This window comes from Rhamphochromis sp. 'chilingali' (assembly GCF_963969265.1).
Source record: "Rhamphochromis sp. 'chilingali' genome assembly, chromosome: 18".
NCBI classification, from domain to species: domain Eukaryota; kingdom Metazoa; phylum Chordata; class Actinopteri; order Cichliformes; family Cichlidae; genus Rhamphochromis; species Rhamphochromis sp. 'chilingali'.
Window position 1 is genome coordinate 11,001,893 of NC_137945.1, and position 15,022 is coordinate 11,016,914.

The window sequence follows — 15,022 nt, forward strand, 5'->3', positions numbered from 1 at the left end:
ATAGCTGAATATCGCCTTTCTCTCCACGGCAGACACTGCTGTCGTTTGTGTATAAATGAATAAACTCTAGTGCATTAAGCTGGGGTGAAAGGTTTTCTCATATTTAGGTTAAACAGAAACAGCTGTGTGTATTCATGCCAACCGCTGGTGCTGTAGACTTGGTACAGCGGGGTAATTGTGTGTGGCATTGAAGCTGGCCCTCATTAACCTTACTGCATTACCTTTTACTGTGGATAAATGGAGGGCTTTAAATCAGCCATCTGTTGCTGCCCAGCTACCTCGCCAGAGTGGAAGTGACATACCCAAACCTTTCAAGGACATTAGTGTTGTAGACTAACAAGGAAGGGAGCTTTAATCAGACACAACAACCCTGCAGAGCTCAAGCTGGTTGATTCTTAACATCTTTTATCTCACATTGCTCCCTTATGGAAGAATTTGCTTTTATTGCAGCAGATGTTGATTTTTTACTAATTGTAAGGCTTATTTTTAGAGAGACGTCCCTTGTGAGGTGATGAATGCAGCATGACTGTTGCTGGTTTGATTTGAGCAACACAAGGGATGGGAAAAATGATTTGGGGGAGTAGGCACAATCAAAGAAGAAACTCCATATGGACTAAAAACCTTATTCAACTGTGAAAAGGTTGTCTTGCGGAACCTATAGATTTTAGTAGACGCTGCTGTTTCCTCCAAAGAAAAATAAGAAAAAATAAGAAAGTGTATTCCGGCTATGACTTTTCACAGTTGGAGGATGAGCAATGTGATAATGTCAGCCAGTTTTCTGTTTTGCCCTGCTGAGTTCTGCAGTCACACAGTGTTGACTCTTGTTAAAAACAAGGCCAAATCAGGGTCATAATCAGCCTTGGAATCACGTTGTATGTTCCCAAGTGAACCCCAAGAACTGGACTGTTTATTAATCTGAGTGAGGGCAAGTGTAATGAGTTTGGAGACTGCTGCTCGACCGCAGGACACAAGTTTAAGTCTCGTATGCCCAGCTGAAGTGTCCTTGAGATTGGATGGGATTTTTCAGCACCTCTAGAAACCCTTTTTTCTGTTTCCCTGAACTCTGAGCTAAAAACATTTTCCTAAACAAAGACATATATTCCCTATCTCATAAATTCATCCTTTACTTTACAGATCCTGAATACATCTCCATCATTTCCCAAATGTCAGATAACTTTTTAGTTCTTTAAAAAAAAAAAAAAACTCCCCATTTTAGTTACCCATCCATGTCCAAGTATCAAAATCAGCAAGCATCAATATGTAACATATGTATGGTTTTTATTCAGCTATGAGTAGGTGTTTTTTTTTTTCACACCCATATACAGTTATGTGGAATAAAAAGAATTTCCTCAGGACCCTTTGGTAGCTCGCTGAACCACATTTAGCAGCAATAACGTGAAGTAATCATTTTCTGTTTTAGTCACTGAAAGAATTTTGCCCCACTCTCCACCACTTATAACATTGTTTCAGTTCACTGAGCTCGGCCAAGTTTGGCCATTACAACATCTTGTAATTCTTTTCATGTTTAGTCATTCTGTTGCAGATTTGCTTCTGTGCTCAGGATCATTGACCTGTTTTCTGCCAGACAGAGAGCCTCAGATTTGACACTAGAATATTTTTGGTATATGGAGGAGTTGATGGTTGTCTTGATTAGAGATGGCACGATACCACTTTTTTATGTCCGATACCGATACCGATATCATAAATTTGGATATCTGCCGATACCGATATGAATCCGATATAGTGTTTTTTAATCAACAAAACTGTTTTTTAAAATATCTTGCTGCATTTTGCAAGTCTGCAAGTTCATCCTCAAGTTTAAAACAACAACTACACTAAAGCTATTCTGTTATACCTGTATACAAAAAAAATATTTCATAGTTCAGCAATACTAATCAATCTAATAAACTTAAACCTACACCATCCTCTCTATTCTGGTATTTTAAAGAGTACTTAGCGTAAATATTAAGCAACCTAACTAATAGGGTTCCAACTCCCAGCAACAACAAAAATAAATAAATAAAAAATAGGGAACCACCCCTCACGCGCCACCTCATGATGCTTAATCGACGTAATCAACCTTAATTTGATGCAGTGTGAAAAAAAATGCACAGAAATCAATTATTTTTCAAGAAATATTAAATAGATTCAACATCTTTCTTCAACAAAATTGCAGACTGCACAGATGGTACCTTCCCAAAGGAAAAAGTACTATAGCTTACTAGGGTATATATATTAGACTTAATAGTCACTATATACAGTAATTGACTTCTATTCATTTTACATCAAATTAAAACTTTGTGTGTCAGATAATTATTTATTAAAAGCTCGACATTTTAAATGAGAATAAGAAAGAAAAGTATGTCTTTGTGCCCCCTTTTCCCTGTTCATGCCCTATCGGCCCCCCTGGCTAAACTTTGCTAGATCCGCCCCTGCACAGTTACCAGCCGTCAGCTACGTAGAAAACGATCCTGGTGTAGAAAGTAATATTAAATACATTCTAACAACAGCTTATCAAGCTTAAACGTGCTGCTGTTGTTCAGCCGCTGGTTTCCTCTTTCTGGTGCAAAGTGGGCCAAAAACAAAGACGGACTCGCGACAGAAAAGCCGATCAGCTGATCATTTAAGCAGTTTCACGATTGAAGTAGCAGCCGGAGAGCGAGAGGCAGTCGCTCGTTAAGCTTAACGCAGGAATGCTTTACAAACATTCAGAGATGGACTTACACACTTGCTTTACTTCTCTCGGGGATAACTTTGTCGGAGATGAAATGCCAGGTTGCTAGCGAAGCTCCAAATGCTATCCAGACCACAGGTCCCGCATGCCACAGCCGCTCTATCACCTGATGCATACTGCTCCGACATGCTAACGTTCTGAGGTGAGTTACGGCCTGTTGCAAGTTTTGTGAGGTGCTTTCGTGATATTTAATGGATCGGATTACATTTTTTATTTTTCTCCGATATCCGATCCAGTCATTTAGGTCAGTATCGGACCGATACCGATACGTAATATCAGATCGGTCCATCTCTAGTCTTGATGCTCTAGTCCTGTGGCTGCAAAACAAGCCAAAACCATCACTACTCCACTATCGTGCTTCAGAGTTGGCAATTGTGCTGATATATCTGATTTCGTTTTTACCTGATATTTTCTTCCACATTGTGTCAAAACATCTCAACTTTGGTCTCATCTGCCTTGTTCCATAAGTCTTGTGGTTTGTTCAGATGCAACTTTGCAAACTTAATGTAAGCTGTGCCGTTCTTTGTAGAGAAAATATGTTCTCTCCTTGCAACCCTTCCAAACAAGCCATACTTGTTCAGTCTTTTTCTGATTGTGCCATTTAACGTGCTAACTGAGGCTTGTTGAGTAGAAGATGCAGTTCATGGATTTTTTGCATTTTCTCTGTGTATTGCATGTCCTGACTTTGGGGTGAATTTGCTTGAATGCCAGTCTATGCAGGCTCAGGAAGACTGCGTCAGTAGGGCCACAGTCTTCCTGCAAAGAGTCCTATAAAAAAAACATTTCCGTTCACATGCCTGTAGTACATGCTTCATCACCATTCATTTTTACCAGTTCTATACTAATGCAAATGCATTTGGCATTTTGGAAACCTGCCTGTGAGACATCTCTAGAGTTAGGGAATCCAAAACATAGTTCAGTTTAAATGTGAATCAAGTTTATATTTAATTCTGAACTAAAATTTTAGATCGGAAATTAATTTGACACGGGTCTTACACCCTTATCGTCACCTGTTTTTAAGCCCTCTGCGCCAGAATTCAAATGACCTGCCAGCAAGGAACATGGAGCCACAGTTAAATTGTATTTGTAAAAAGCTCCCAGTTGAAGGCACAAAGTAATTTGAACTGGCAGCCAGCAAGACCGGTGCCATTAGTGAAATACAAGATGACAAACTGCCATAATAGTGTCCAGTTTTCTGTTGACTGACATTAATTTGACATGCATTCAAACAGTGTGCTGTATGACTTGTTAAAATGTCATTGTGGTGACAAGTGCGGCACATACGCTGCATAATCAACCACAAATCACGATTAAATGAGAAGTCTGAAATGGAGAAGGACACAGTAATGAACGCAGAGAAGGAATATGAAAGAGACACATCTTAATGATGCACCAAATATTTACAGACATCTGTAAACCATCTGCAAGTAATTATCACATCTGTTTACAATAAACGCAAAAGCTTTCTTTGTCCTTAAGTTCATATTTATTTGTAAAAGGAAACAGGTGCTCATTGAAACATTTGACTAGTTAAATGACACAAACAGTTTTTTTTATTGTTTGATAACACAAATTTTTATCTACAATGACAATGAAGTTTCTATTCATACAACAGTTATAATATAACGTTTTATACATGAACTGAAAATACAAAGTTACAGTAAACATGCCTTTTGATAAAAATATTTTTACAAAAAAATGTACATTTCTATACAACAGTTATCAGTTACACATCTCTACAAGTCCCACGATTCTGGTTTAAACCTGCAAGTACTCCAACAAACTGTCAGTGTATTATTTTTTATTATTTTTAACTTTTAAAATTCATCTAGCCTTTTTGAAATAAACATGGTAAGGGCTATTTACAGCGGAAAGAAAATCGAGTTGAGCCAAAAGTGTTCTAAAGTGACCCAGATAAATTACGACAGTTAAAAGCAATGAGGGTTTTTTTTCTGTGTTTTTGCAGAATATTTGACACGTCACCATACTGTCCATCAAAAAACAGGCCACCAGCAAAAAAAGAACCCAGACAAAAACCCCTCCCCCAAAACAAACAAACCAAAAAAGATAAACATGTTGCAAAGCCATTTCCTTTAAACATGTTCGGGATACAAAAATAGTGCTAAATATTACACATTATCATCATTCACCAGATGCTTATTTTGAATGAGCTTCAGGATAATCGTTTTTTGATTTTATGCATGTTTTTCCCCAAGTAGCTCTGCCCTGCCAGGACTGAGTAGTGTATTTATAATATTGTGCAAAGTGACTTTCCATTTTCGAAATCTTCTGCTGAAGGGAGTTTATTCAACCAAATCACAAAGAAATATTTGCTTACCTACTCTTGGTGGCATGGAATTTTGACAGCCTTGGTTTGGTACTTTCAAGCTACAATAATTTTTGTTTATGCTTTTCAAATCACTGAACAATTAGAATCGATTCGAATACAACCAACACATTAACTGGTATTCATAGTTTTTGAGAGCAATTATTTTCTCCACAGTCAAAAAACAATTTAAAAAACACCACAGATGAGTGTATTTTTTAGATCAATTACGACACTGTTTTTCAAAAGAATGCCGAGTGATGAATTTATATTTTATCTTGGTTACACCAGGGTGGATCAAACCTTTAGCAATTCAAGGAACAACAACTTAAAAACAGGGTCTCAGCTTTATCAGGAAATTATTGAGAAAGTCTTTTGTATTATTAACAATATGAATTATTTATAACCAGTTTCTAATTTGGTATTTTGAGTGAAACAACCTGTGAAACTTTCATCGAGACTGAATCACATAATTAAACATGTCTTATATAGCCTTCTTATGTATCCAGGATGCACCTTTTTAGTAGCGTTACTCGAAACAATAATCCTTCTTCATTAGGGAACCTTTAAACTATGCTAATAGCTTTAAAAGAATACATACCAGCTGATTATTTTGTTGCATCAATCAGCTGATGGAGCAAGATGGTGCTAACTAGCTACATGGCAATTTTAGTTATTATAGTTCAACTACTAATAAGAACTTCAACAATCTCAAATATGTATATAACATACCATTTAATATAAATACAGGGGGATGAAACTGGCCTGTTTCCTTCTTACTAACATTAACTATATCATAAACATATCTAAGAATAGGGAAGTTCTTATTAATACCTTTGATAATTCAGAGGTTCAGCACCAATCAGACGGTTTAATTCTGGGTTTTAAACGTATTTTACATTGCGGGCCACATACATCTGAATTGGGCTGGACCAGTGAAACTACATCATAAATGTATAAAGAAGAGGTTCTGGCAGTTCACTGCCCATGCTGTCCTGTAATTCTAAAAAAACAAAGTTTTCATGAACTCACAAAAAAATGTACTTTTAATTCAGTGGACTCACCAAGGACTGTTAATTGTGTCTGCTAGCAAAAATAAACTGCAAAATAAAAGCTCCTGTGGGTCGGATATCCTCCCAGCATGCAAAAGGTCCCACAAAGTTTTTATAAGATGAAAGCTAAACCTTAATGAGAAAAAAAAAATAGGGATGCCAACAATACAACATGAGGAAGAAGAATGGAAAGATTGTGTTATCCCATCATTCTGTTGTTTGTGTTGCGATGCGTAGCAAGAACTTGTCGGTATCCAAATTCCAGTTTGAGGCTTTAATATTTTTATAATTTAAACTACAGTATTTTGAAACCTGGAGTCAGGGTGTGATTTATGAAACCAAACAGAGGTGTGGGAGTTGTTTTCTTTCCCCATGAAAATAATGAATGTATCACAGTGGTCCTATATACTCTGAGGCCAGTTAGAATATTTAGTACTGCTGTAATGTAATGTTCATAGAATAACGACAATCATCCATTTAAAACACGACATTTACGAGAATATTAATGGTAAAATTAATATGTGTAATATTCTCTGTCTCGTGATTTCCCCTTCAGACACAGGTAATCGACTCCAATTACAAAAACACAAATGGTGAAACTTTTCAGTCAAACACTAAAACACTGACAGTTTTTACTGTAATGAAGGCGTGAACAGAATTTTAGCCGATATGCATCTTCATCAATGCTACACAGCGATGAGCCGAGACACCTGGGTCCCAACAACAACCTCCTCTCAGCAGGCTTGGAACAGCATCAGCTTCTTATTGTTTGAATTAACACTGCGGTGGTTAAATTTGAGTGGTGGAAAAATACCAGAGTAAATTTGATTTGAATAACGAACACGTTGAATGCGCTGACATCCATTCACTTGCAACGTAATTCAATTTGCAACAGTTTATGTATAATCAGGTAAATTATAATTGCTCAGCTAAAGCTGAAACTAGATTGTTATGCAATGCACATAAACAGTTGAAGAAATTCCAATGTTTTCTTTTTTACTGTTCGTAAGCTGCACCGAGTGAACGGTCAAATGATCTCAGTGCCTAGTGAAGTTGCTTTAATAAAGCACTACGCTTTATTTCAAGTTCGATTATTCCAGAAATTTCGGGGTTCTGAATCAAAGATCTCATCCTGAGATAGTATCAAAGCCTGCCAATGTTTAATTTAAAATCATAACAAGTTCCACCATTTCAAAAAACCTTACTTTGCTGGCTCAACTAGATAAAATGGAATCAATGCAGGATGCAGAAGGAGAGGGTGAAGGAGAAAGGCGCTGGCTTCTGAACAGCAGCAGTCCATGTTGGGATGCACAAGCTGAGCGGGGAGGAGTGCACTGAGACGTTAGGGCACTGCTCCCTGGCAGGAGGCCTGTGCCAGTGTTGGCTCTCTACCACAGGAAGCCCTTTCTGCTTCTGAAACTTGGCAGGAGTTGGAATATATGATGGAACAGCCCCACAGGGCATTTGTGTGATAAATGGATAAAGCTGGATAAAGTTATGCTCACAGCTATTGGCTTATGTATGAGTCAAATCCGAAGCAGACGGCAGCGATGTTTCATTCTTTTGCTGAATTTCCTACCACGGTCACAGATTGTTCTGTCATTTATTCATTTGATATTTGAGCATAAACAAAAATTCTTTGAAAAACAGAAATTACAGCACAAGGACATTTCAGAAGAGCAATAACAATAGATCAAAAACATTTCCATCTTTGAACATAATTTCATTTAGAAATCCAAATAAATCCTTTTATTCCTTTGACTTCGGTTTGATTTTTTTCAGTTTCAGGATAAGAGTGCGAGTTCTTCCAATGAAATATAAGTTGCACATGAAGTAAACTCGGGCCACTGAATTAAAATGGGTCTTGAATATATTTTCTTTAGAGATCATCACATCACATTTTGTTTGAGCTGCACAGTCAGGCATCTAAATGTGATTCGGGGTCTCTCATACACAACTTACAGTCCTGAATGGGTGTCTTGATCCCTTACAGATCATTTCCTGTCTCTTGAAGGTGACGATGAATTCTAATACCACCGACCAGGAGCGTCTGCTTCCTCACCCTGAAGAGATAAAGGAGAAAACTTATGAAAATACATTACAGAACTGCGTCTCCTCCTCAAACATGGTGAATGCTTATAATGCTGTAAATCTGATGAGGATTAAGCTGAATTTTAAGGCTTGTCCATTCTGAATGGCCTCAGAAATATCTCGGGAAGTGCAGAAATATTTTCTGGTAGCTGGAGCTGCCTCGCTAATCCTTCTGGACATGACTTATTGAGGTTCTTCTCACTGTGATTTTCAATCCTTGGTGGGCCTGCAAGCTACACATTCATATATTCTCTCGATCCTCGAGTGGGATTTTCAGGTTTTTAAATGTATGTGCTGTGAGGGGGTTCGGTGAATTGGCCACTGATGGAATTTCAAAAAGGCAGAAAGAAAATGGAAAACTCAAGTGTAACGTGGTTTCATAAGAGGTGGAGGGGGGAATAAGCTGTTGCCTAAACTGAACATTGTTGCCTGTACATTAAGAAACTGTAGCTACATAGCAACCACATAGCATATGCTCATTTTGTACAAAATTCCACACAAATGATTAGCTTCATTGAGCATAAAGATGGAGAACAGAGGGAAATAGCTAGTCTTGTCATAAATGGCAATGAGAGGAATCAAGGGGCCTTTATTGGCAAATGATATAAGCTCATGCAAGCACAAAGTCCGGAAAGGTAAAAAGTAGTGCTGTCAGCATTAATCTTGTTAAAATGACGTTGACGCCATAACCGCTGCACGCCGTCAACACGTTAGCGCGGTTAGCTCATTAATGCATTAGCTCCGTGCAGCCACACGCACGGGGCGATCCGCACTAGCTCGCTAACGGAGATTTGCCGCGTTAATGCGGTTATGGCGTTAACGTCATCTTAACGAGATTAATGCTGACAGCACTAGTAAAAAGTCAGAAAACCAGGAACACATGCAGCATAACAACAGGGAATATAAACAGGTATCTCAAAGAGGAGGCGGGCTATGAATACAGTGGGAGCTAATTAAACAATGGCAGATATAAGTGAATAAGGTAAAAAGAGTCAATGGCAGGTGAAGACAACAAGCGAGAAGAAAAACACCGGTGAGACTAAAATAACAACAGAATCACAAACAGCACTGTGCTACAAAGCAAGTCCAGCCTATGCGGCATGTCCCTCTGTTATCTGGTTTCATCTACCCTAACATCAGCAATCATGCTATGCGGTCACACAAAAGTGGCTATCAGCTCAACCGGAGGTTTAACAATCTAGCTATGAGCTAGTTTACATGAAAGCTGAAGCTTTGGCAGCATGTGACCATCAGAAACATGGACAGGTCCTCTGTCAAAAACCCCAGCTATGTTAGAGTAACAGGGTATCAGTGCTCTGTCATTAAGACATGGACGAATCACACCATCTATTATTCCACTAAATCAATATTTAAATGTTCATAAGACCGTTATAGTTTATATTCTTTCAGCTGCAGCCCTTGGTAGCGGTAGCTGGGATTACTCTAAAGATTAAATCGAAAATTCAAATGTAGGCTTATGCTACGTACAAAATGATCTAATTTTACAACGAATAGATCAAAATTGGGTACAAAAACCAACAGAGCTCTGCAGCCTCTAATGAAGTGAGTTTGCCTTAAGTCATCCAACACCAACAGAAGACTAACAGAGTTTAACTCAGTGCTACGTCTACACTGAGCTACTCGTAAACACTGCCGCGCACGCATGCTGTGAAGAGCTAGCCAGCACCAAGCCAACTGATGGTGTGGCTGCATCGTTACCCACACCCTAAGAGGCGAGAAGCAGGGAAATCTTTACCTTAGGCCTCACCATTCATATCCCCTTTCACAAAATTCAATTAGATGAATGTTGTTTATGGGCAGTTCTGGCCCATTGGAATGTCATTATTGCTCCGTCTGTCGAATTCGGTATTAGATGCCCTTCAGTGAAGCTGGTCTTCCAAATGTCACGGAGCTTATGACTTAGGAGATGATTAACGAATGTTTAGAGAAGCTCAAGACACAGTTCAGCAGCTACGGTTTCTAATGAGGACTGGATGTAAGGTCTTTAATGAGGGCAGGCTGCAAGACCCCCCCAGAACCTTTTGCAGTCTTTTATTACGACTTCACAGCCGCTATAATGGATGCTTAGATCAAATACAAATCTAAAGCTCTTACCTGATCTCAGTTGTCAATATCCGATACGTGGTTTTCTATCTGTAAAGGAGAGCACATAGAGGAGGTTAACATCACAGACATGATACAGCCTTTTTAACTGAACACAGAGGTTGTATTTAATCTTTTCTAAAGGTCACTGGTGATATACGCTCAACAAGAGCAGCCATGCCAACCCGCAGAACAGTCTTTGTAGCACATTATCACAAAGTGTGATCAATGTGACCTTCAGGAAACAAATAAATCTCTTCCACCATGCCTCTGAAAAATAATCTCTTCCATTAGTGAGGACACGGAGCTTTCATCTAGGATAGCATGGCCATGTTCACCTGCTGGGTAATGGCTAATAAATAAAGTAGGGCTGAACGATATATCGCATTTGCGATAATATCGCGACATGATCAAGTGCAATTTTCTAACCGCAAAGGCTGCGATTATACTCTGGACATGTCCAAATTCATGGGCTGCATCCTCCTGAGGCCGCATTTGTAGACCGATTACGTCACAGCGACGTGCCGAAGGCTGTCCAAATTACTACCATATCCCAGAATTCATAGCGCGGCCCAGCCAAACTCCAGTTTCCAGCAATGGCGGCCGCTACTAAGTTTTAAAATTACTCATACTAATCTTTCTGGGTCACAAAATAAACTTTTAACATATTTTCAGGCGAGAAAGTAGTTGTGTAAACATCAAATATCTGCTCGGTTTATCAAGATATCCCATATTTGTAAAAGTGCTTCGACGTTTTCAGAGGCGTCTGCTACCCACCAGCTCGACAGCTAGCCGGGAGCTCGAGGGTTACTGATGCGGCCGAGAGCGGCACAACTCCCGGCACATCATTTTCAGATCACCGCGGAGTTTCGCTGCTCGGGTTAAACGTAATATATAAGTCACTTAGACAACCTAAAAATGTTATTGTTGGGCTTTTTTCAGTGTTTTGTTTGTTCGTGAGTAAATCGGTTTGGCTGAGATTAAAGTTATTAGATTAGATAAAATAAAACTTTATTAATCCCCCGGGTGGGTTCCTCCTTGGTTTTCACACAGCTGACTAAACGTCAAACAGAAAACTTATTAAACAGAAGTATGAGACAGTCGAGAATTTACACCAGTGTCTGGTTATATTTTAGATAGCAAGAAGCAGACGGCTGAGTTTATTAAACTCCACCGAGACAGCGGTGACGCTAATCAGAAGGCTAGACCGTCCAATTTCACGCCTTTAAATTTTAAAGGCGTGTTTGTGTGTGTGTTTATACAATTGCTATTATGTTTGCACTTTATGTGTAATGTTACTGACTGCAGAGATCAGTAAGATGTGTGTATTTTTTATTTATTAGTTTTATTTATTTAATATTGATTTTTAATTGAATGACTGTCTAGTAGTTCACAGATGTCGAAAAACTGAGTGTGGTAAAGCCACTGATTTTTTTTATGTATATTTCTGCAATCTGCACATTGTACTGACTTTCATTTTAATGTTTACACCAGGGTTCCTTGCCAGCACTTTATGCTCAGATGTTTGTAAGCTAAAAATAAACTATTGTGTATGTTCAAATATACTGTTGTGATTGAAGAAGTTAAATAAAAATGTCAGTCATCAATTCATGCATCACCTCATGTCATCATAACAGAGGTCTGTCTTCCAGGAAAGAACAGTTTAAAATTAATGTAATATAGTATTGGCCATACTATATGATGTATTGCTTGTCTTTGTTTAATAATACAGAAGACAAAGACCTTAAAAAATAATCGCATATCGCATCGCAATCGCAATATTGGGGCAAAAAAATCGCAATTAGATTATTTTCCATAATCGTTCAGCCCTAAAATAAAGCATAATAAAGAAAACAAGGCCAGTGAAATACAGATAAAACCAGTATCAACTGTTTCCATGCCACTACTTGAACTTGACGATTGTGAAATGGAAAACATATTTAAAACGTTGAAGTATTGAGGATGTTTTGAATAGGTGAAGCCAACATGCATTTTGGTTTTGTTCCCCGGGACCTTCACCATACATCAGTCTCTTTTACTTAACAGCAGTCTATTTTTCAGCTGAAATCACTGGCGTAATAAATGTGCGTCTAAGCCACAGCTGACTGAGATCAACTGGCTGAGTGAATACAATCAATATAAGCATTGTGGGAACTATCGCGTCAGCGGAAAGACTGATTAGTTTCAGTTTTAGATTTTCCTTGATTGGAAATAGTAATCTTTTTGAATTGTTGGTAGTTTGAAACATAAACATATAAATGCCTTCCTTACTTTCCACCACCTTCCTCACTGGTTCTAGGGGTTTTGACCAGTTATGGTGTTTTTATGATATTTTAATGAAAAGATTGCTGTAACTACACAAAAGATGTACTGTATTGTTTCATTAAGTAATCCTTCTGTTAGGCTGATAACTAAATTACGCCGTCACTGGCTAATGTCAAGTATTTAAGCAGTGCATTAAAATGAAGGTGAAAATAATTTTGCTCAACAGACTACATATGTCTACGTCTAGGTTCGATTTGTTGTACATTCAGAGATGCTCTTCTTCATACCTTGGTTTTCAAAGTGGTTATCTGTTATCTGTTTCCTATCAGCTTGAAGCAGTCTTGCATCAACAATCTATTTTCACCAAGAGAACTGACACTCTGCTGATATTTTCTATTTTTCAGATCATTCTCTGTAAACCCTAGTGATGGTTGTGTGGGAAAATCCCAGTAGATAAACAGTGTACAATACTCAAAAGTCTGGCAACAACAACCATATCACATTCAGACTCACTAACATCACTTTTAGTGAACTGCTGATACCAACATCGATATTGACACTTTAAACTTATAAAGGCAGTTTATGTAGAGGAGAACAGTGTGCGATGACTTCTGAGATTAATCGTCATCAGTCTGAAAATCACACATTTGAATGACCTCCAAATCACTGTGATTTTTGCTTTCTACAATGATTAATGCAACAATGTACACTGTACATTAGAGAATATAGACAACAAAACACACTTTTCAGCTTTTCACCTATTTTGAAATGATTTTTTGAGACCTAAAATGTCTCTAATGGACTTTGGGACAGCTTCTGTTGTTTAAATGGGCTACATACTGAACTACGAGGATAGAAACAAAGGATTGATCCATTACTGATACCAATGCTGGTGTCAGTACTATTGGTATTTGAACTGATCTGCCCACCTCTAATCACCTTTCTTTCCCAATTTTGACTTTCGGTCTTTACTTCAGCAGGTGGTCTTGACTATTTCTACATGCCTAAATGCACTGATTATTGGCTGTTTTACTGTGTTAACAAGCAGAAATCTATATACATCTATATAGTATAACACATAGTGTAATATATAATTATACAAAACTGATAAAAGTAATAAGTTCTCTTTAGTCAAATAAATTCATGTTTTTATATGAACCCAGCTGAGAATTTGACATTTTCCACTAAATTATTATTATTTTTAAATAATCCTAATAATTGAATCTCTTTGAGGGATCATCTTTTGTTGGCTGCTTCTACTGACCTTGTGAAAGAAAACCTCCGAACTGAACCTTCACTTCACGGTTGGACCCACATCACTTCATGTCAAGTCTGTCTTAAAAGCTCTCCTATGTGTATTGAACCCACTGCTTTAATTATAGCCTGCAAGCATGTGTATGTGTGTGAGCCTGTGCCTGTGTGTGGGCCTGAGAAGAGGCTTACTTCCACTGTTTCAGCCAGGGTCGACAGGGAGAAACTGTCAGTCCGGACGCCCTCACCATTCACTCATGTGAAGCAACCGCTCTCTTAGATCTGTGGCCATGAATAATTCTGGAAAATTAACTTTCAGAAGGCGAAGACTGTCTGCCCACTTGAGATCTCCCAAAGTGCCTTGGTTTCTTCCCCCCTGTCAGGCCTGTCAACCGTTTCTCTTACCAGATGGTGGCTACCCTCCTCGTCATAGTCATCCTCGCCTCCATCGGTCATCTCTCCCGCCTCTACGTCCAGCGCCCCCTCGCCGGCCTCCTCTCCAGAGTTTTCTGCCGTCTCTGACACAGACTCCTCATGCAGGGAGTCACAGTTGTCCTCATATTTTCTCTGAGCCTCTGAGAGAGAGAAAGGAGGCCACAGTGAATGAAGTGAGAGTGTAAGCAGGGCCTGTATTTTTCTTTGATAATAATAGTAGTAGGCTGCTTTTTTGCTGTTTTCCCAGTTGTGCAGAAACAGGCCATGGTTCTCCTTACACTCAACTGGAGTGAAGTAGTTTGTCCTCAGCAAGCAACCGGGTGACTAACACTACTTTTTTTATTTGAAGTAGCAAAGCATCAAATTAGGATCAAAATTCTAGCATTTTACTGTGTTTATTCTTTTACAAGCGTGACATGTTTCACTTTTTTCCCCCAATTAACACACGTGTGTACAGTTCTTAGCAAATTTACAAGACCTCCTGTTACATTAATAAAAAAGCAGGAATGCACGTACGTTTTGACAACAAATTTTTCAAAAACTGTTAAAAAATTATATCACTTTTATCATTTTTAACAGCAAATTGAATTCACATTTCTATTTGAACACTGGACTTCTCTGAGAAGTCAGAAATGAATCAAGAGTAACGTTAAACCACTCAAATTATATCTGCTCAGGAATGTAAATCATTTCAAAACTTAAAAAAACAAACAAAAGCTTTACAAGTGCTTTACTATTTTTTTTTACTATATTGGAAAAATTAAT

At 38.4% G+C, this 15,022-nt stretch overlaps 1 protein-coding gene across 2 annotated transcripts in view; it reads right to left on the bottom strand.

Annotated features, from left to right (window-relative positions):
• Positions 1-4,248: 4,248 nt before the first annotated feature.
• Positions 4,249-15,022, bottom strand: part of ralyl (RALY RNA binding protein like) — a 145,776-nt gene continuing 135,002 nt past the window's right edge. For both annotated transcript variants that reach the window (XM_080865569.1, XM_080865568.1), the window contains exons 7-9: positions 14,228-14,397; positions 10,319-10,357; positions 4,249-8,175 (exon numbers count right to left, since the gene is read on the bottom strand). In XM_080865569.1, coding sequence (XP_080721695.1) covers positions 10,325-10,357; positions 14,228-14,397 — 203 coding nt within the window. In that variant the 3' untranslated portion in view covers positions 4,249-8,175; positions 10,319-10,324. The remainder of the gene's footprint in view (positions 8,176-10,318; positions 10,358-14,227; positions 14,398-15,022) is intronic.